The 19,882-nt window shown below is 46.0% G+C and overlaps 2 protein-coding genes across 6 annotated transcripts in view; one reads left to right on the forward strand and one right to left on the reverse strand.

The window, feature by feature from the left end:
- Positions 1-788, forward strand: part of LHX4 (LIM homeobox 4) — a 37,301-nt gene extending 36,513 nt beyond the window's left edge. Inside the window, exon 5 of the mRNA XM_050962284.1 lies at positions 23-788. Coding sequence (XP_050818241.1) covers positions 23-417 — 395 coding nt within the window. The 3' untranslated portion in view covers positions 418-788. The remainder of the gene's footprint in view (positions 1-22) is intronic.
- Positions 789-4,662: 3,874 nt separating this feature from the next.
- ACBD6 (acyl-CoA binding domain containing 6) overlaps positions 4,663-19,882 on the reverse strand; it is a 157,521-nt gene continuing 142,301 nt past the window's right edge. For 2 of the 5 annotated variants that reach the window (XM_050963383.1, XM_050963374.1), the window contains one exon: positions 14,687-15,265. In XM_050963383.1, coding sequence (XP_050819340.1) covers positions 15,111-15,265 — 155 coding nt within the window. In that variant the 3' untranslated portion in view covers positions 14,687-15,110. Of the gene's footprint in view, positions 4,968-7,174; positions 7,291-7,320; positions 7,425-14,686; positions 15,266-19,882 lie in introns of those variants that run through there. The other 3 variants (XM_050963375.1, XM_050963377.1, XM_050963376.1) reach the window with 3 other exon arrangements.

Below are 19,882 nucleotides of genomic sequence, written 5' to 3' on the forward strand. Positions count from 1 at the left end.
ATCTTCCTTCTTTCATTCACAGAAGATCAGATCCTCTCTGAGCTTGGCCACACCAATAGAATTTACAGCAGTGTTGGGGATGTTGCTAATGGACAGTTAATGAATGGAAGCTTCTCCATGGATGGGACAGGACAATCTTACCAGGACTTGAGGGATGGAAGCCCCTATGGAATTCCTCAGTCTCCATCTTCCATATCATCCCTTCCTGCCCATACTCCATTGCTCAATGGTCTGGATTACACAATGGACACTAATTTGGGAATTATAGCACATGGAGGGCAGGGGGTAAGCCAGACACTCAGAGCAATGGCTGGGGGACCAACCTCTGATATTTCTACAGGAAGCAGTGTAGGCTATCCAGACTTTCCAACAAGTCCTGCTTCTTGGCTTGATGAAATGGATCATCCTCCTTTTTAAGCATCTCCTGCTTCTCACCGCATCCCACTCGTTCTTATGGCCTGAAAGTGTGCTCAAACTAGCAAAAGAGACAACAAGCGACCTTCAAGAATCCCAGACATATCGTACTGGAAAATTTCCATTATTTTCAATGGGAATCAACCATTGGTTCCTGGAGGGTTGTGAAATGATAGAGTGGTGTTTTTTTTCCCTTTTCACTTTGGGAGTGGGAGGGCAGGAGACACCCTTCTGAACACTGGCATAAAGTATCTGATTCTAGGTTTTCAGGATCATAGTAAAACACAAACTCATTGATTCTCTCCAGGTCAAAGACTCTTTGCTGTTGAGTGCTTTTGAAGCACCTGTTGGCTAGCTCAGCAGATCTTGGCTATTACAAACTCCAGTTGGCGCTCTCTTACTTGGAGTTGAACGAATTATAGATGCCTCCAAAACCTTTGCTCTTATCAGGAATTGACTGTGCTCAGGCCGTTGAACTGACCTTCCCCACAGATATGGAAATGCAGTGTTTCCAAAATCAGGCCACGCTTACCAAGCACTATACCTTTACCAAGGGCAGGGGTCTGACCCGAAAGGGCAGAGTAAATAATGACAACCCTGGGGGAGAAACGTTATCAAGAGTTTTTCAGTATAAAAATGTGATTTTCCTCCCATCCCCACTGAATATTAACATTGGCTGTTTGGATAAAAAAGTTCAGGAATATGGTTGAATGGATATCAGGCCAAGGAGCAGTCCTACTGCAAGCATTGGGTCAAAGCACTAGACAGGTACCATGGGTGAAAGTTACCCATGTGCAATGGGCCAGCACAAGGGCTATGTGCCACTTAAGCCCTCAGTATAAGGCTAAGTGGTGCAAAGACTTTGTACTGGCCCCTCTGCATAAGGGTGAGATTCTACACTGGACCATACCTTGTGTTAGAAGGTGTTAACCCCACAATAACTGCAGTGTTCAAAATCATGTCAGTGGTAATGACTAACCGCACTCTGGAAATGACTTATCAGCTGATATGAATCTAACCCCAACAGTCCTTGTCCACACTGAGTGCTAACATGTTTTACATCATTAATGTTTATATTACAGTAGGGCCCAGAGGTCCCATTGTGCCAGTTACTGTACAGACAGTCCCTGTCCAAGCGAGCTCTCAGTCTAAGTAGGCAAGACAGATCATGTGTGGGAGGGGAAAGAGAGGTGATGGGATGTGCCCCAGGCCATGAGGCTAATTTAAGAGCAGAGCCAGGATTAGAACACAGGTCTCCTGACTCCCAGCCTGATGCCCAGTCTGGTACCACACCACACTGCTGCACTATTGGAGCTAATATGTTATAACACAATATGTTTTCCCAGTGCAGACAATCCCTAAGTGATTTCATTCTATGGCCCTTGAGTAAGGTTGGCTGGAATTTGTCCATGGGAGATAATTCAAGACATCCCCTTATGGTCATTTTCCACCCAGCTGGTGCATAAACTGATACTTTCTTGCTTTTAGTAGAAGGCCATGTGCTCCCTCGCAGATAAAGCCCCTCGGCCGCCGGCTGATCAGACAGCAAGTCAAATAGTGAGAAAGTGTAATGGAAAGACAATCAATAAAGCCAAATGGTGGTGAGGATGAAGATGGCTCTCAAAACAACCAAGCCACCTAGTGCGTGATTCCTTTGGATGAGCCTGCTGTGAAAAAGAGACAGCAAAGCCATCTTCTATTTTCAAGGGTTATTTTTAGCTACTGGGTTTTCAATGTGACTCCACGCTGCCAAGATGTCTGTGGTAGAGACATAAACACAGTAGAACTGTTGATTTTAGTGCAAGAGAAGAAGGGTGCCTAGTCCCATGAGATTATCATCCTGCTTCTTGGGGAATGGGACTGCTCCATTAATTTATAGCCAGTAGCTCCACCCCAACTATTTTGTTCAGAAGCCTTCAGTTCAGCTGAAGGGTGGAACTGGTTCTGCCCACGGCACCACAGGGGTTTTATCCCTTGGGTTCATGTCACCAGGAAGTGACCCCCAAGCTGCGTTTGTCTCAGTGCTGCAGGAGACTGCACGGATGTTCTACATGCAGCTGGCTCTGTGGTTGTTAGTGTGCTCTTGGTCAAGGATGGAGAAGCTGAATGTCAAATAGGAGATGCTGCAAGGGAGAAGCTAACCTGAAAGGGGCTGCACACTTAGCTCCAAGCTCATCTGGAAATCTTCACACACTCTGGTAGGCTCTTGCAAAAACACATGCATCCACAGAAGCCATAGGTCTCCTCTTCCCCACAGCCTGTGGCATTAGAGCAGCTGGAAGGACTCGTCCTCTTTCCACTAGGCGAGCTGTGACTGAGCAGCCCAATCCCGAACACACGTGCACCACGACAGGGTCAAAGCTGCTCAGTGATGCTTCCTCTCCTGGGATTTCTCCACACTCAGAGCTTTTATTGTGGATGAAGATGATTTTGTCCCCATTCCTCCTCAAGCATCCTGTCTGGGGCCAGCCGGGTAGGCTGGAATCATTGGAGACACTGACATAGGTCAAGAAGAAAGGTCTTTATTGGCACAGCATGGTTTGGTATTAGATTGCAAGCTATTCAGGGCAGGGGCTGTGTCTTTCTCTCCAGCTGTACAGCACCTAGCACCTATGAATGGTTAATAATAATGCTTAGAGACTCCAAGGACCAGCTGGATCTTCCCTTCTCCACTCATCATACGGCCAGCCCTCACCAGCTTTGCTGGATCTCACAGATCATCTGCCTCACACTGAGCACTCCTTCCAAGTGGCCCGTCACCTGAGCTTTGAAGCATGCCCTGCAGTTTCACACACCTGCTGTGCACCTTGCAAATGCAGCGCCTGGTGGCAGGAGAGCCCTGGCAGGGATTTCCCAGCCTGACTGGGAGCGCTCCTGCTGGCTGATTTGGAGAGTGGACGAACTCTTCTGGTTGCACGGCTCTTGTTTGCTGCTAGGGGTTGCACCTGTGGTATGTCACCTGTGGCGCTCGCAAAGGGAAGCTTGAGTTGCTGTGCTCACTCGGCGGTAGGAATGCCAAGTCACCTGGCCCACCATGGGGTCAGCTTTCGGCCCACTCGCAGCATAGCCTCAGGTCTCAAATCAGTCCTCTTGGGTGGATCCAAAAAGGTGGCCTAGCCAAACCATGTCTAACAGCCAAGGGGGAGCCAGACTTGCCTTTGGATCAAATATCTTTAGCTAAACACAGTGTTTGTGTTCCCAAGGGCTTTAGAGACAGGAAACTTATGCTAAAAATGGCAGCAGGAGGGGCCCTATCCAGTCAGATTCCTTTGTGCTGCCAGAGCAGCTGGATCTGCCTGGCTTTGAATTCCCTAGCATAGAGGGGTTTTTAGCTGATGCAGAGCTGACATTCCTGGCTCTGCGGCAGCGGGGGCATTTCAGGTGCATGGCTGGCGCATTCTGCACTCTGCTTATCCCCAGCTGGCGTATGGTCCCTTGCGGGACTGTTGCCTGGTGCATAGGGTACAGCAGCCCACCGGCTGGGAAGATCTGTGCTAAGACTCAAAGCCCTATGACCAGCTCTCTGAGGGCCCTCTCCTGTCCCACATCCCCTGCTGCAGCTATGATGATGGGACACTCACTACAGCAAAGGGCTAGGAGCGAGGCAGAGGGTAGCTAGAAAAGCAGCTGGTGGAAGCTGTATATGTGAGTATGTTACAACACCCCATCCTCTTCTTTCACATATCCCATCTAATACCTTTCTCTAGCTCCTTAGCATTTGGGTTCCTCCCAGCATTAATTTGTGTGCAAGCACGTCTAAAGGATTCTAAGCACCCAACCCAATTTCCATTGAAGTCAATAGAAAGATGCTTATTGACTTCAGTGAAGGCTGGCTTGGGCCACACAACTGAATGGGAACCTAACGTATGCATCACCTCTGAACTAGACTCTCTCGCTCTTTCTGGGGCTTCCATATCAGATTTGCTCAGTTGGCATCAAAAGCCAGCGTTGCACATTCAACCTACCTCCCACCAGTGCGTGTCATAACAGAGCTGGGCTTTTTCCTGCCTCTTCTATAACAATGATCCTGTGGGCTGAACAGAGTTGGAGTTAGGAACCCAGCTCGCTCTCCCAGCTCAGCTGTTCTAAACAGGAATCAAGCATTCTTCACCATGAACCAGTAAGCAGTCAGGACCTAATGCCCAAGCACGTTCAGATCTGTCGAGTGAGCTGATGCCATTTTCACCATGAATCTTCTGAACGTGTTCACATTCAAAACAGTTTCCTCATCTCTCTTAAGGAACGAGGCAGATACAATGTTTATTCATTGCAATTTCTTTACAATTAGTTTTTTGGGGAGAAGGGGTACTGAGACATCCTCAGATTTCTCTGTTAAAAGGAGCATTGAACTGAGTTGTTCCGACAATGATCTGTCAGTGGTGGAACACGAGTGCTTGGGTTGCATTATTACAGTTTTACCTTTTTAACTTGGCAGGAATGAATTTAAAACACAAAAGCCAGGGCTTCCCCAAACCACCAGTCTTCTGTCCTCTCTCTGGAGGCTACACAACCACAATTGACTAAGCAAAGCTGGGCTGGGATCACTCACGATGCTGGTGAATAAAAAAAACAAAACAAAAAAGAAAAGGAAACAGAAAGCCATGTCGCTAGTGAGCAGAAATGGCTCCAGGGAAGAGAGGGGAACCATTTATGTCAAATAGGTTAGATCAAAATAGGAAAAGGAAAGGTTTTACTTTAACTGTATTACAAGCAATAAAACATGCAAATAGAGAACTGTGTACAAGTAGTGGACAATGCCAGCGAACAACGGGGAGTTGAGACACTTTAGGCATGTAGCAGCTCCAGCCCAGAACATAGAAGTACAATGAAATAATGTGGCTGAGATGTTCAGCTCTGTCTAGTGAATTTAACCAGCCTCTATTAATGGTACATGGTGTCTTCTCCCCCTAAATGGCTTTGAAAAATCTCAGCCTGCCTACGTAGCCTTGTACTGCATAGGGCTGTAACATGGCTTGAATTCTGTAGTGGTTCAAATGGTGCTCAAAGCTATGTGTAGGGGTGTGTCAGAAAGAGGCGCATAACGTGTCAATTTGGTACTCTTTGTGGGTCAAATTGAGCCGGGGATACAACAGTCCCTGAAGTCAATGGGAGCTGTGCATACTTCGGGAAAGGCTAGATTTGAGCCTAGGCACGGTGGGGTTAGTGCGACATTAATGCGTTTGTGTGCGCTACACTTAGGTCAGAAGGGAGATAAGCCAGGCTAGTTTTCATCCAGTTAGTGAGGGTAACAATAGCAATAAAGACCCAGTGGTATGGACCCTGGCATGGGCTGGCAACGCAGGTATGTACCCAAGGTCCCTGGTGGGCTTGTACTGGGACAGCTACCCAAGGCCAGAACCCGCCCTGCCATGTCCTCACTACCACTGTTCCCCACACCAGCTAGATGAAAGCTCCCTTTGCGTCAATCACACTGACGCTCTCTTGTTAGTGGATTTTCTGATGCCTCTTCTTTCCTCCAGGGCTCAACAGAAATGATTCTAAGATGCTGTAGACTAATAAAAAATGAGATCATCTTGATAGCTGACATTTTTTAAACCCTCCTGTAGCTTTTAGTGCAGGTGTACAAGTTCTAAAGGATGGTTCAAACCCTACCATGGCCAAAGAGTGTCATGTTCTACTGAATCCTATAGGACTTTTCCATAAAGATCTACGGATGGATTTTCAAAAGGCCCAAGGTTCGGCCAAGCACAGATCCCACTGTCTTTCAATAGACCCTGTGATCCTAAGGCGCTTTTGGAAATCCGATCCTACCTCTCTAGTCTTTGTTCTAGGCACCAAAGCTCTGATCCAGGTGCCCCCTAGGCAAGTGTGGCCCCTTGTAGTGTGTGCCCAGAGTGCCAGATAAGCGTAGCTTCCACCCTGAGTCACTCAAGTGGCTTGCGGCCAGCTGCCTCTGCAATTTACACCATAAGGTCACCAGCAAATGTATCCCAGAGAACTCCCTGTGCACCAGGACTTCTTCCTCCAGGCTCCAGTCACTGGAATTTGGCTGGGGCCTGTAGGAAGGATTAAAGCCTGGTATAAATGACCCCTGACCCCCAACCAGAAACTGCATTGACTAAGCACACAGTAATCTGTCTCTCCTTAGTGGCCCCCTGAAGTGTATGCTGCTCTAATGTAGGGCATCCCATTGTCACAGCTCTTTGCCTGCTCTAAGCCTCTACCTGGAGCAGCATAGAACTCATTGCTCTAGCATCATGGAGGCAGGTGTGGATGGGGGTGGGGGAAGTGGGGGAGGAAGATGCTCATGTTTAAACATTGCACTTTAAAAGCTGGAGCTGGTGAGCTGAAAAAGAATTGAGTGAAGCAGAAATGGGCTGTGGTTTACTGCCTGCTGTCGAAGGGCTCTGGACATGCTGAAAGCTAAATGAAAAGCACCTCAGCTGCGCATGCTCTCTCTCGCTTGGATTTGCTAGTTGGTTACCTCTGCAGGAGTTGCTCCAACCACACTGACACAATGACTGAGGGAAAAACAGAACTCAGCAACCCCGCCACCAGTCTGCCTGGCAGCACCTCCATGTTGGCCACCCTCTGTGCTAGTTGCTGGTGAATGAGCTAGCTTCCTGCAGTGAGCCTCGCCTGGGACCATGAGCTTTCAGCGCTCCTCTGGCCTTCCCCCAAAGGCTCGTGCCCACAGACACCTGCTCTGTCTGCGGAAGACACACCCAGGACAAACATAGCGTCGTGGATCCTGTAGCACGGAAGCTGCTTGTATTTTTTTTTTAAATGCAGTTTCTACTGTAGTATGGCTCCCCAGACTCTTTTCCACAGCTCGACGATCCCTCCTCCCCAGTCCACCACAGCAGCCCATTGCAGTGTAAATTTTGTACAGTTCCAAAAGTGAAGTCTTGTTTCCTGGGAAAAAAAAAATCATTAAAAACTTACTTATTGCCATGTGTCTTTGGAAAGCAACACAGAACCTGGTGCATTTCTTTGTATTATGCCTCCTGTGCGTTGGCATGAGATATGTATGGTCCAAACACAAAGCTCTGTGAAATAAATATGGAAAGTTCTTTAGCAGCTGATGTCTCCTGTCTTTTCTTCTGTGCCACTAGTTTAAATCAAAGTTTCTTCCTCCCACGGACTGGAGATGAGCCGTAATACTGTACCCTCCCTGTAGCACTTTTCATACAAGGATCACCAAGAGCTTCACAAGACTAGTGAACTGAGCACCATCTTCTGAAGTACCTTTGGTGCCGACCACTATCAGAGACAGGATAACAGACTAGATGGACAACTTGTTTTCCCAAATCTGGTCATTCCTACATTCCTAAGCCTCACCATACTGCTGTGAAGTAGGTGTCTATTAGCTGCCCCCTATTACTGATGGGGAACCTGAGGCACAGAGAAATTGAGCCTGAGATTTTTGAAAGAAGGGAAAGGAAGTTAGACACCCAACTCCCATTGAGTTCCTTGGAACTGGGCACCTAACCCCTGAAACACCTTTCAAAGCCTCTAGATCTTACAGTGCAGTGAGAACCGATCCCACAAATCCAAGCTCAAATGACTTATTTTTAAACATTTTTTGTCACTGACCAAGAGAGGCCCTACCTCAAACAGCTTTCTCGCCCCCTGCAAACAAGGCTCCGGCTAACAGGGATGGGAAAGCACAGGCACGGCTGCTGGGGAGAAGGGATTGCTGGAAGATATGCAGCTGAAGGAGGAGAGGGGGGTGCATGACAGCTGAGGACCGGGCGTCCATTCCAGGCTGAGGGGAGCGAAGCGCGTTGGGGGTGGGCGTACTATACCATACTGCTTTCTGCACCCCTTGGTGACTAGAGGTCACTAATAAATGGGCCCTGTCAAGCCATTGTGTTTGTATGGTGCCTAGCACAGAGGGGGCTGGGTCCGAGTCTGGGGCATCTAAACCTCTCTACCATAACCAGTAAAGGCTGTGGCAATAAGGCCTTCAAACGCCCTGTCAGGGTCTCTTTTGGGCCTCAATATTCACTTTAAAAACCGATCTGTTCAACACACCTTACAAAGCTCGGCACAGACCCACAGGCATCACCAAAGGGGCTGATGCCCAGAGAGAGGGAAGCAAACAACTAGCCGCCACATTGGCCTCTGCTGTGTTAGAAGGGGAAAGGTGGGAGCAGACAGATAAGTAGAGACACTTCCTCTTCTGGCACCTAAGCCAGCCTCACTAGCTGGGATCCCACAGTGAAGGGGGAGGGGGGATAAAGGTGCTAGTAGAACAAGAGGAAAACAGACACACAAACTGTATTTCATACGGTCCAAACAGCATCCTTTTGACTGGCTACCTTTCCCCGTCCTTGCAGGCCCATGTTTACAGGGAACATGACACTTGTTTCTGTAGCCATGGCTAGGTCTTCCCAGCCAGACTGGCTTTACAATGTTTGCAAATTTGTCAATTTGTAAACTCCCCCCCAACCCCCCTGCCACTATCCATTCCCTCTATACAGCTCAGCTCTTGGGGGGCTGTTTGAGCCCCTCACTCACTCTGTGATCTCCTGTTCTGGGTAGCAGGTTTCAGAGTGGTAGCCATGTTAGTCTGTATCAGCAAAAACAACAAGGAGTACTTGTGGCACCCAAATAAAATTGTTAGTCTCTAAGGTGCCACAAGTATTCCTTGTTCTTTTTGTTCTGGGTAGGGTGACCAGATAGCAACTGTGAAAAAATGGGACAAGGGGTGAGGGGCAATAGGCGCCTATATAAGAAAAAGTCCCAAAAAATGGGACAGCCCTTTAAAAATGGGACATCTGGTCACCCTAGTTCTGGGGAATTAAGTAACAAGATGGACATTACTACAAAGCAGAAGCATCTGAGCATCATGTTCCCAGGCACATAACTGGAGTGCTGGTCGTGGAGGGAGGTTCCTCTCTGCAGTGCTGTGCATTGCTTGTGCAAACTCAGCTCTCAGCTACCCTGCTGTAATCCCGTTGCCCTCAGTTGCATTTCGCTGGATATCAATGAGGGGAGAGCTGGTCTGGTACTGGATGTGCTGGGAAAGGGATTTTGGAAGCTGGAATTCCATTGGTTTTCCAGGAGGACCTCAGCACATGGCTGCTTTGGTAAACAGAACAGAACAGGAGGGACAAGGGCTTTCCGTGCCTGAAGAAACAGAAATGATGAATAAAAATAGGCCCTGTCTCCTACCACACCTCTCCCAGTTGGCTCTCTTAACACTTCTATACAGCCGCTTGCAGCCTTCCACCGCCAGCCACAGAGCAGAGCTCTGCACTAAGCTGCAGTAGCATGAAATAGATGATGCAGGAAAACGAATGCTTTGTCCATTTCAGGGGCCTGCCCACACACTACTCACACTTGTGGGAGTATTTAGAACTATACCACTTGTGGAGCGAGGCCCTTCCTACACGAGGGTGTGGTGGCTTTATATATTTTAATCATTTTAACATTTAATGCTTCTCAATTAAAGTGATTTCCTGGAGTGGATGCCAAGCTTAGTTTGTATGCACATTAACCACTTTGTGTATCGGTAGTTAAAGGCACTGAGGGATTTAAACAGCAATCCACAAGGCTGCTAGGGAAAGGTTTGGCAGAATAAAGCAGATTATAAACAATAATATATGTCTCGCTCTCTTTTTTTTGGAAGGGCTCCAAACTCACAAACAGACCTAAAGTGCTATAAACATCTCCAGGCCTAAGCTCCACAAATGTACTGCATGAAAGCCGTGGGCAACGCTGCTACCACTTTTCATCCATGGGCACGTGTATTTTAAGAGAGCTTTTTATTACAAAAACTGTCCATCAAAGAGAACCTCCCTGAGGAAGATTAAAATGCAAACAGGGATAACCTTCAATGTGAAAGGAAAAGTAAATCCCAGGCAAGGACAAGGTGGCTGCAGCATGTTAAGGCAATACAGGAAGGTGACCTCCCTATTCTTTAACCTCTACCCAGCCCCACAGTGGCACAAGACAGGGTCTCAATTTTGTACAACACTGCATCCAATCCAAAATAAATAGCAGTGTAACCACAGTGAGCTTGGGTTTATATATCCCCCTCACCCACCGGTGGAGCCAAAAGCAACTGACAAACTTTCAGGATTATACAAACGTATGTGCACAATATACCTGTATACACACACACACACACACACACACACACACACGAGAGACAGGGTACTATACACACTTTACACATATGGAGTTGAGATCTATATAATTAATTGCAGTCATGTGATAAATTGTGGAACCAGGTGATAAACTTATTACGCATCTCTGACCACCACACCGACTTATTTTGACATCCATTTATAAGCAATGCATCACCATCCAACGTGGGCACACTTTGCAGGGGTTGTTATTGACATTTCACATAGGAGGACAGAAACTTTTGCACAGCCCCTTGCAGACACAATCATAAAGTCAGAGACATCTGGTCAGTGAGCGAAGTGTTTTTGAGTTTCCATCGCTCAGTCAGTGGAAGACCTAAGTTAAGGAAGATCTGGCAACTCCTCCTAGCCCTGCCCAAGTTCATACTATTGTATTCCCAAGAGGAATGCTGGGGTATGCCACTGGATTCTCTAAAGCCTTAATCAAAAATGACTAAGGGGCAGGTGAGAGAGAGAACACTTCAGTCTCTGTCAAAACACCTACCTTAAGTGACTGGAATTAAACGCTGTTAGTTGTGGTGCACAGGAAAACTTTAATTTTTAACAGCAACTATGTAAGCATTCAGATCCGCTAATCCAGATAGTTTGCAGATATTTCTCTAGCTTCATCCTTTAAGCCTGATTGCCGCTGGTCCTCTTCTGTTCTGTAGTTACCCTTTAACGTTCCCCTGGAGTTAATGGAACTTAAGTACGCAACTGCTAATGCTCAGCAGCATGGCACATGTTCATCCCTGGCCATACAGTCCCTCCAATGCACCGCAGCTGTCATGTGGTTAAACACAGCCGGAGGCTAAACAACTTCATAACAAACAGAAATGGACACACAAAAATCACCACTTTTTCTACCTTAAAGGAACCAATGATTTAAAAAAATAATTGTATATGAGAGTCCACAGCTCCTGCTATTCTGCTTCTGTGGGATAAGCACCATTCACAACATTTCCTGGCTTTCACACACAACGTAAAAAGTCGAAAGCAATGAGCTTTTCTTATTCTGACAGCAACTGCCAATTAATTTTTGGTGCCACACGGCTACGTCTGATCTGTACTAGATCACGACATTCCCAATTTGAGAGCCTGCATGCGTATTTCCATGTTACTACAGCCACCTGGTGCAGCTGTCTTTCAAGTGTATCATAGTTGTACTCTCAGCCTGGCAGATCATACAATAGGTCACCTTTGCATAGCACATATGATTTTCTCCTGCTGTTCTATCCAAAGTGAACAGGTTCTCCAATAAATATTTGTTTCTATTAAACTGTGGCTCTACTGCACTGCTTTGAATGGACTGGTTGTGTATATTAGCAAACATATGCTTACACGGCCCACCACATTTAAAAATGTAGCCCAGAAACCCAATTTCATGTTTAAAGTTTTCTTTGAGTTGTGAACTTTGAGCAGATCCCAAATCCATTAAGTAAATGGGAGTCTTCATTGACTCATTCATCGGTGTTGGGTGATGGCCTTAGGGCTGATCTGGGAGCCTTGGAACCTGATGAACGAAATGAGGCTGCTGATTCAGAGAACAGGCCCAGCACTGGGAGCAACAGTGCTCATTTATGCCATATTGTCCCTCTACTGGGCCTCTGTACAGACCACCTTAAAGCATGGGCGGGGACCAGCGACTCTATGCCCTCTATTCTGCCATGAGGATAACTAGTTGGGGGAGTGTTTACTGTAATACAGGCACGTGCTGACCAACAACTTTACTGAAGCCACCAAAGAGGCATTGAGGCCAAGATTATGAAAAAAAAAAGAATGCCAAAAACTAAGATGCAAAATTCACATTTCCCACCTACATACTGTCCGGCATGAGCTTCTCATAAACAAACTTGGGAAATACAACCTAGATGGGGCTATTATGCGTGCATAACTGATTGGAAAATCGTTCCCAGAGAATAATCATCAGTGGTTCACAGTCAATCTGGAAAAGCATATCAACTGGGGTCCAGCAGGGATCAGTTCTGGGCCCGGTTCTGTTCACTATCTTCATGAATGATTTAGATAATGGCACAGAGAGTACACTTATACAATTTGCGGATGATACCAAGTGGGGAGGGATTGTGAGCGCTCTGGAGGAGAGGATTAAAGTTCAAATGATCTGAAGTAAACAGGATGAAATTCAAAAAGGACAAATGCAAAGTATTCCACTTAGGAAGGAACAATCAATTGCACGCATACAAAATGGGAAATGACTGCCTAGGAAGGAGTATTGCAGAAAGGGATCTGGGGTCATAGTGAATACAAGCTAAATATGAGTCAATAGTGTAACACAGTTTAAAGAAAAAAGCAAACATCATTCTGGGGCAGGAGTGTTGTAAGCAAGACATGAGAAGTAATTCTTCTGCTCTACTCTGTGCTGATTAGGCCACAACTGTAGTATTGTGTCCAGTTCTGGGTGCCACATTTCAGGAAAGATGTGGACAAACTGGAGCAAGTCCAGGGAAGAGCAACAAAAATGATTAAAGGCTACAAAACATGACCTACAAGGGAAGATTGAAAATACTGGTTTTGTTTAGTCTGGAAAAGAGAAGATTAAGGGGAGTCATGGTAACAGTTTTCAAGTACATAAAAGATTGTTACAAGGAGGAGGGAGGGAAATGTATTCTCCTTAACCTCTGAGCATAGGGCAAGAAGTAACGGGTTTAAATTGCAGCAAGGGAGGTTTAGGTTGGACAATAGGAAAACCTCCTGTCACGGTGGTTAAGCACTGGAATAAATTGTCTAGGGAGGCTGTGGAATCTCCATTACTGGAAATTTTTAAGAGCAGGTTAGACAAACACCTGTCAGGGATGGTCTAGATAATACTTAATCCTGCCATGAATGCAGGGGACTGGACTAGATGACCTCTCGAGGTCTCTTCCAGTCCTACGATTCTATACGTGGCTGATCCAAAAAAGTGCTAAGAACTCAGCAGCTCTCATTCACTTCAGGCTCAGGAACTACTTAGCTACAGTCAGGAAAATCAGGAAAAAAATCACATGGTAAATAAGGGGGAACATCCACCATCTTCATGTACGTATAAACCACCTTATCTGCAACTGCAGATTTTGGGCTAGTAAACGGCTGCTATGGGAGAGACTTTCTCACGCACAACAAAGTAGAGCAAATCTTGGTAGGTTTAAACGGGTCTGGTGCCATATTGCAGCTATAGTCAATGGACCAAATCGCAAACCTTTTGTTTCTAGTCAGTCTTTACTAGGGACAATTCCCATTTGACTCAATGGGTCTCAGGCTTTGGATGCATTGTGGGAAGGAGATAGGGTCCACGGAGTTCAGGTTCTACTCATTATAGTGCAGATTCTCTAGAGATTCATCCACACAGTATATCCTACTGGACTGAGGGGCTCCTAATAGTGCCATTAGGAGCCGTTTAGAGCAGTAATTCTCAGACAATAAAAACATGGTTTGGTCTTGCAGTGTAGGTAGGTCTAACTCATGTTTTAAGTGTCCCTGAACACTGCTATCACTGTTGACTTGGACCATAACACTGTGACCTGGTTAACACAAGCAGGACCCCACCCCCACTAGCAATTAAACTGCAGTCATGTACATATTCTCTGCACTTCCACAACCCCCTCCAAAACAGAAGCCATTCCTAATGCATCCTCAGCCCTCTCTCCAAGGCTGGTTAGTTTCGGACAGATTCTTGTTGGTTCTTACAGATCACTAGCATCTGCACCTGCCCTGGTTCAGACCTGTTTACACTGGAAGATCAAATGGTGTTTTTACTATTTCCACATGACAAGGAGTTGGAGATAAAAGTAACTCACTGGTGGTAACATTTTTACTCTGCCATATTTTCCCCTTAATAAGCAGTTGCATGAATGATACAATTATTCCTTGTGACTTCACTCAAGATACGGGCACAGTACTGATATCTCTCCTCCTTTTACATCATTTATGATGCACTAATGTACTTTATATCTAGACTATAGAGACACACACACTAAAAACTCCATCATCTCCCATGGAACTGGGTTGGAGATTGCACTGGCTCCGTCTTTTTTTTGGTCATTTTCTTTTTGAAGAACACTTTCTGGAATGCCCCCCTCAGCTGAGTGTGCTGGTGACATCTGAAAGGCCCCAGTGCAAATAGCTTCACAGGAATCAGGCCACTACCCCACATCCAAAGACCAGAAAGGAACAACATATGACCTTGTGCTCTTTCTTTTATTTATAGTATTTGTCTGGGCCAAGGGAAACACAACTCAGCTTTCCTCAATGGCACCACACCTGATTTCCACAGATCTCATCTGGTCACATCTGAATCTTCAGTGCTGATTGTTCACTTCTCACCTCTTACTAGCATTGTCTGAGTCTCCCAACCCACCCAGAGCAGTAATAAATTCCAGAGCATGCAAAAATGGATCCTATTATGCAATGTATACTCCTTCCCATCTCTCTCCTTCCAAAGACTTATGCTGGTAGATTTGCCAGGAACCCAGCCCTCCCAAACGTCATGCCCAGCTCTCAAAAAACAATGCATATTAAAGAGGGTTGGGGGACTGGGGTTGGGGGGGGATTATTGCCGTTTCTGTCCATTCTTGAAGCCCAGCGCTGATGCAATCCTTCTGGTTAGGTTTTGCCAACTGTGTGCTGCTGCAGCATGGAAGTGATTGCTTTACAGTCTGTCACCTCTTCAGGCAGGCAGCCTTCTTGGTCCAAGAGGGTGGGGTCAGCTCCAGACTTCAGCAGCAGCTCCACAATGTCAAAAAACTCACAGGCGGAGGCTGGAGACAAAGGGTAGAGTCAATCTGGTGTTTGACTTTTGGCAGCGTATGGTAAATATTGCTTTGGGAGTAATTAGCACAAATTACTTGGATTTGGATTTACTACTGCAAGGGGAAGGGACAATACAAACTAGATATTTCCGTTGTTCCAAACCATATATCAAGGGTCAGGACAAAGAACTCTAGGGTTCCTCTGGAGTCCTGCCTCCATGAGAGCATTCATTTGCACACAGAACAAGGCAGGGCTTTCAGAGACCCCTGCTTCATTTCATATGCCCCATAACCCATAATGCAGCAGGAGGCAGGGCTTCTCTGGAGCCACATTGCATTCAGAGACCATTACCTCTCTTTTACTTCCCTGCCTCAGCCCATGAACTCCCCATTGATACACACTTTCGATGTAAAAAGAAATTATATTCCAAAACTCCACCTGAGCACAAACAAACCTGTACGTGCAGCTTAGTGCCCATCAGTTTCCAGGACAGAGAGGGGTTACTGCTAGGTGGAAACTACCAGGCAAGCACCAACAACTCCTTTTTTTCAAATTCTCATTACTCGGCCAAAACAAAACCCATTTCCACCCCTCTTAAGGGCTCACTCTCTGCCAAGCTGCCACTTCTTATCCCCACCCAATTTAACACGGGCTGTTCAAAAAAGGGCCTTTTTCAATCATAAGAAAAGAGCTGTGCCTGTTTACATCAGTGGAAGATCTGGCCCACGGATTTTACCTTAAAATAACTTTGTAGCACAGATTTCCTCTGAGACCTAAAATGTCTCAGTGCTGATCTGCCTTATGAGACTGTCAGGAGGACAGTTTCCTGTCTGTTAATTGTTGGTTTTAATTATATTTCAGGCACTTTAATAAATTTAGCGACTTACTCTTCTATGCCGCTAGATGTAGTAATTAGTGTCTTTTACATTATACTGCAGTTTCCGACAGATCCAAGGGGACAAGCAGCAAAGTTTAAATCAAAGTAAACTCGAGGTGTGATTGGAGCATATGTTAAAACAAGGAGTGATGGGACTGATGACAAGGCAGCAGGTGGGATGCAGGAAGAGAGAGAAGTGCCAAATGGAGCGGCACAGGAGAAAGTAACATCCAACAAGCTCTCAGGGAACTTTTAGGAAAGGAACATTTCCAGAGAGCTGAGGATCCATGCAAGGGAACCCAATATCATGGTGTCCCATGGAGGCAAGTCTGTGTGATCTTGAGCAGCTGGTACTGAGATGGAGACATCTCAGAACTTGCATCTCCAGGGAAGTACTTACAGAAGTGACAGATCTTTACGAAATTGGCCACCTCTACACTGAAAATGCTAAAGCGGTGCTGCTGGAGCGCCTCAGTGCAGACACTACTGAGGCCAGTGGGAGGGGTTCGCCTGTCTGCGTAGGTAATCCACCTCCCTGGCGGAAGAATTCAACACAAGGGGTTAGGTAAGTATAGCGACATCTCTCAAGGGTGTTGATTTTCCACACCCACGAGAGATGTAGTTATACCGATGTAAGATCCTAGTGCAGACCAGCCTTCATTCTCTGTCACAAATACACTGCAAAGAAAAATGGCCAGCTTTTGCACCAGCCGAGGGTCTGATCCTGATGAGTGCTAAGTACCTCCATCTTTAAACGACTGCTCAGCAGGTATTGAGCATTTCTCGGGCCCAGGCCCAACATGAGGCAATGTGTTGGCCCTGTTGCTATACTGGGAAATCCAAGTGGTCATCAGCCCATTTCAGAACAGCATGAACAAGTCCCTGGAGGTTAGAACAGCTGCTAAATTTATGGCACCCTGGGAACCTCTATTTGTCAAGTGCCAGAGAAGTGGCCCTGACACGGGCACAGGTGAAGATGAATTTTCATTCAGCGCAGTTTGCCTGCTGACTCCATTAATCCTCAGGGTTCTGATGATGAATTTCATTTTTTTTTATTTTCACTCCAACGTCCCCTCCCACAGCACACAACGAGCAGAACAGATGGTGCTTTACAAGGAAGACAGAGTGCCCATGGGGATACAGAACCTGCCCACTCTGAAATCACGTGATTCCAAGTGCAAGGAGAAGCCTTGATTTCCTCTGGGAGATACAGAGGCAATGATTTTAGTATTCCCCGTGGGTAGAGGGAGGGGAGCATGGTGAGGAGGAGCAGGAGAATAACAGGGCATTTACAAGGGAGACCATGCTCATACTGATCAACTCTGCAGTAAGCATTGCATATAACCACATGCACCAAATGCCCAGAAGCCAGTGAATCCTACAGGGGAGCAAAGGCAGGTTGGGTGCATTTGGAGCTCATAACATGCAGCCCATTTGGGAGGCACATACTAGAGTGTGCCTCCACTTAACCTCCGATTAAACCCAGGGTCAGAGCCAATTGGAACGATCCAGGATTTATAGCCCATCCAGGACAGAGTTTGACACCTGCTGTAATCAGGAGAGCTGTCACCACAAGGACAGCTGTCAGACCAAAGTAACTCATAAAGGGGGATGGCTAAACCCTCCAAAACTGTCCCTGTCTTACTGTCCTCTCTCCTGGGATTTAACTACTTTGCAGTTTACTGTAAAGCTGCAACAAAAGGAGATATTGCAGTCAATCCCAAAAGGAGGCACTGTGTGTCTCTGTTGCAATTAATAACCCCATTATGCAGCACCAGTAACAATCATACTTGAGGATTTTCAATAAATTCTAGTTCTACGTAATACTCACTCGAGTCAAAACAATGTTTTAAATTAACTAGATCTTTTCAGGCTTCACGTGACATATTACTAGTGCTACAGAATGGGGAGAGGGAAAAGAGGGAAGAAAAGTTATACAGATTGGATTCAGACACATTCAGACAGGGAGCACAGAGAGGGGACAACATATGGAGCTAGAATGGACCTGAGTGGTAAGGATCCAAGCAGGTGTTCTTGTGGATTAGTTATAGGGAAGGGGACGGGGAATGAGTGTATACCCAAATGGAGGGGAGGGAAGAGGGAGGAATAAACATTGCGTCAATATAGCAACTGGAGGTAAAATATTTTTCAGTCTTAAAAGAATTTTTTATTCACAGGTTTTTCAAAAAAAGCTTTCTTGGAGTGCACCTATAGTGGCTTTTACCCCAAGGGACACTATTGCCTTGATCATATTGCTGTCCAGAATTTTTACCTACTGTTGTTACTGTAACTTAAATACAGAGTAGAGAAAACACATTCCCTTTCCCTCTCCAGTTACTCCGTGCACTTGACGGCACTTTGTGCAGAGTCATTTTCCTGGTTTCCGCTGTACAGTCAGGGAGTTTCCCTTTTGTTTGCGTGGCTCTAAGACAAAGCAACAAGAGACCAAAAGAGACAAGGTGGGTGAGGTAATATCTGTTCTGTTCCCTCGCCCACCTTGTCTCGCTAATATCCTGGGACCAACATGGCTACAACACATTGCATATAAGAGATCAAAATTGCATTTTTTTAAAAATGGAAAATGTGATTATTAACCACCCCCACCCCCAACTCGGCAGGGTGCCACAGGGGCACTACTTTACTTCTGAAAACAAATAATATCATAAATATAGTACAACTTGCATCCTTTGCTTCAGGCAGATACTGTTGGATAGTCTGATCATGTGGCTGAGAAAATTACCAGTAAGCCACAAAACCCATGACCAGTTCAATCACTGTAGATGGGTGCTAGGAGTCTGCACAAGGGGAAAGGTGAGGAGTCCTCCCCAGAGGCTGGAGAGTGGGAGGGGAGATGCTGCATGGGAGCTATTCCAGCCCAATGGCTAAAGTAGCCTCTGTCACCTTGGGCCCCCTCTGCTGCAGGAAGGATTGGAAGATCCTCGTGTGCAATGAAACTGTGTCTATGGACCAGGTGATAGGATCTGCCCCTTAACAAGGAAAGGACAAAACTCCAAATGAGACAGACAAAGAGAAAGCACAACATGAGGATAAAAGGTGATTAAGATAGTGTTATTCAGACAGCAGAGCCACCATTGTTTGCTACAATAAACAATGACATTTCAAATCAGGGTGATAGGAATGGCAGTGTTTGAAGTAAGAGGAACAATGGACTGTACGTGAAGGGGCAGGTGGGGAAAAGTCAAAGTGTCAGACTTAATGAACCCTGTGTCTGGACACCCTAGAATTCAGGTAGATTTAGATCCAGATGCAAACTCTGTATCTTACACTGATCTCTACAATCATTCGGCTATCCTGTTCATGTCCTTTTGGTAGGGGTCTGAAGGAGGGCCAGGCACAAATACTACCCGAGTGACAGGTGTCACTAATTACACAGCGACTATAAAATGAGGATGATAAATTATTTAATTTAGGAAAATATTCTGGCAGATTTATCAGCCTTTTTTCTTCATTCTCTGCATGTCAGCACTGTATGTGTATCATTTTAGCCTCTGCTTTTCTCTTTTGTATATATCACAATTTTCACTAAAAAGACTACACAAAAAGATTTACTTTAGAACCTCAAGTCAGGTTTTTACAAGTCAAAGCTAATTACGATTTAACTGCAGCAGTGACACATGCCATAGTTTCAAGAAGTAGGAGAGATGCTGTTTGTTTTGTTAAATGCAGAACCTCTGAGGTTGGTGCTCCCAGCGTAAGCTAGGCTTGCAACTTGTTCATTATCAGTTCA

The sequence above is a fragment of the Gopherus flavomarginatus genome, chromosome 7, assembly GCF_025201925.1.
Source record: "Gopherus flavomarginatus isolate rGopFla2 chromosome 7, rGopFla2.mat.asm, whole genome shotgun sequence".
NCBI lineage: Eukaryota > Metazoa > Chordata > Testudines > Testudinidae > Gopherus > Gopherus flavomarginatus.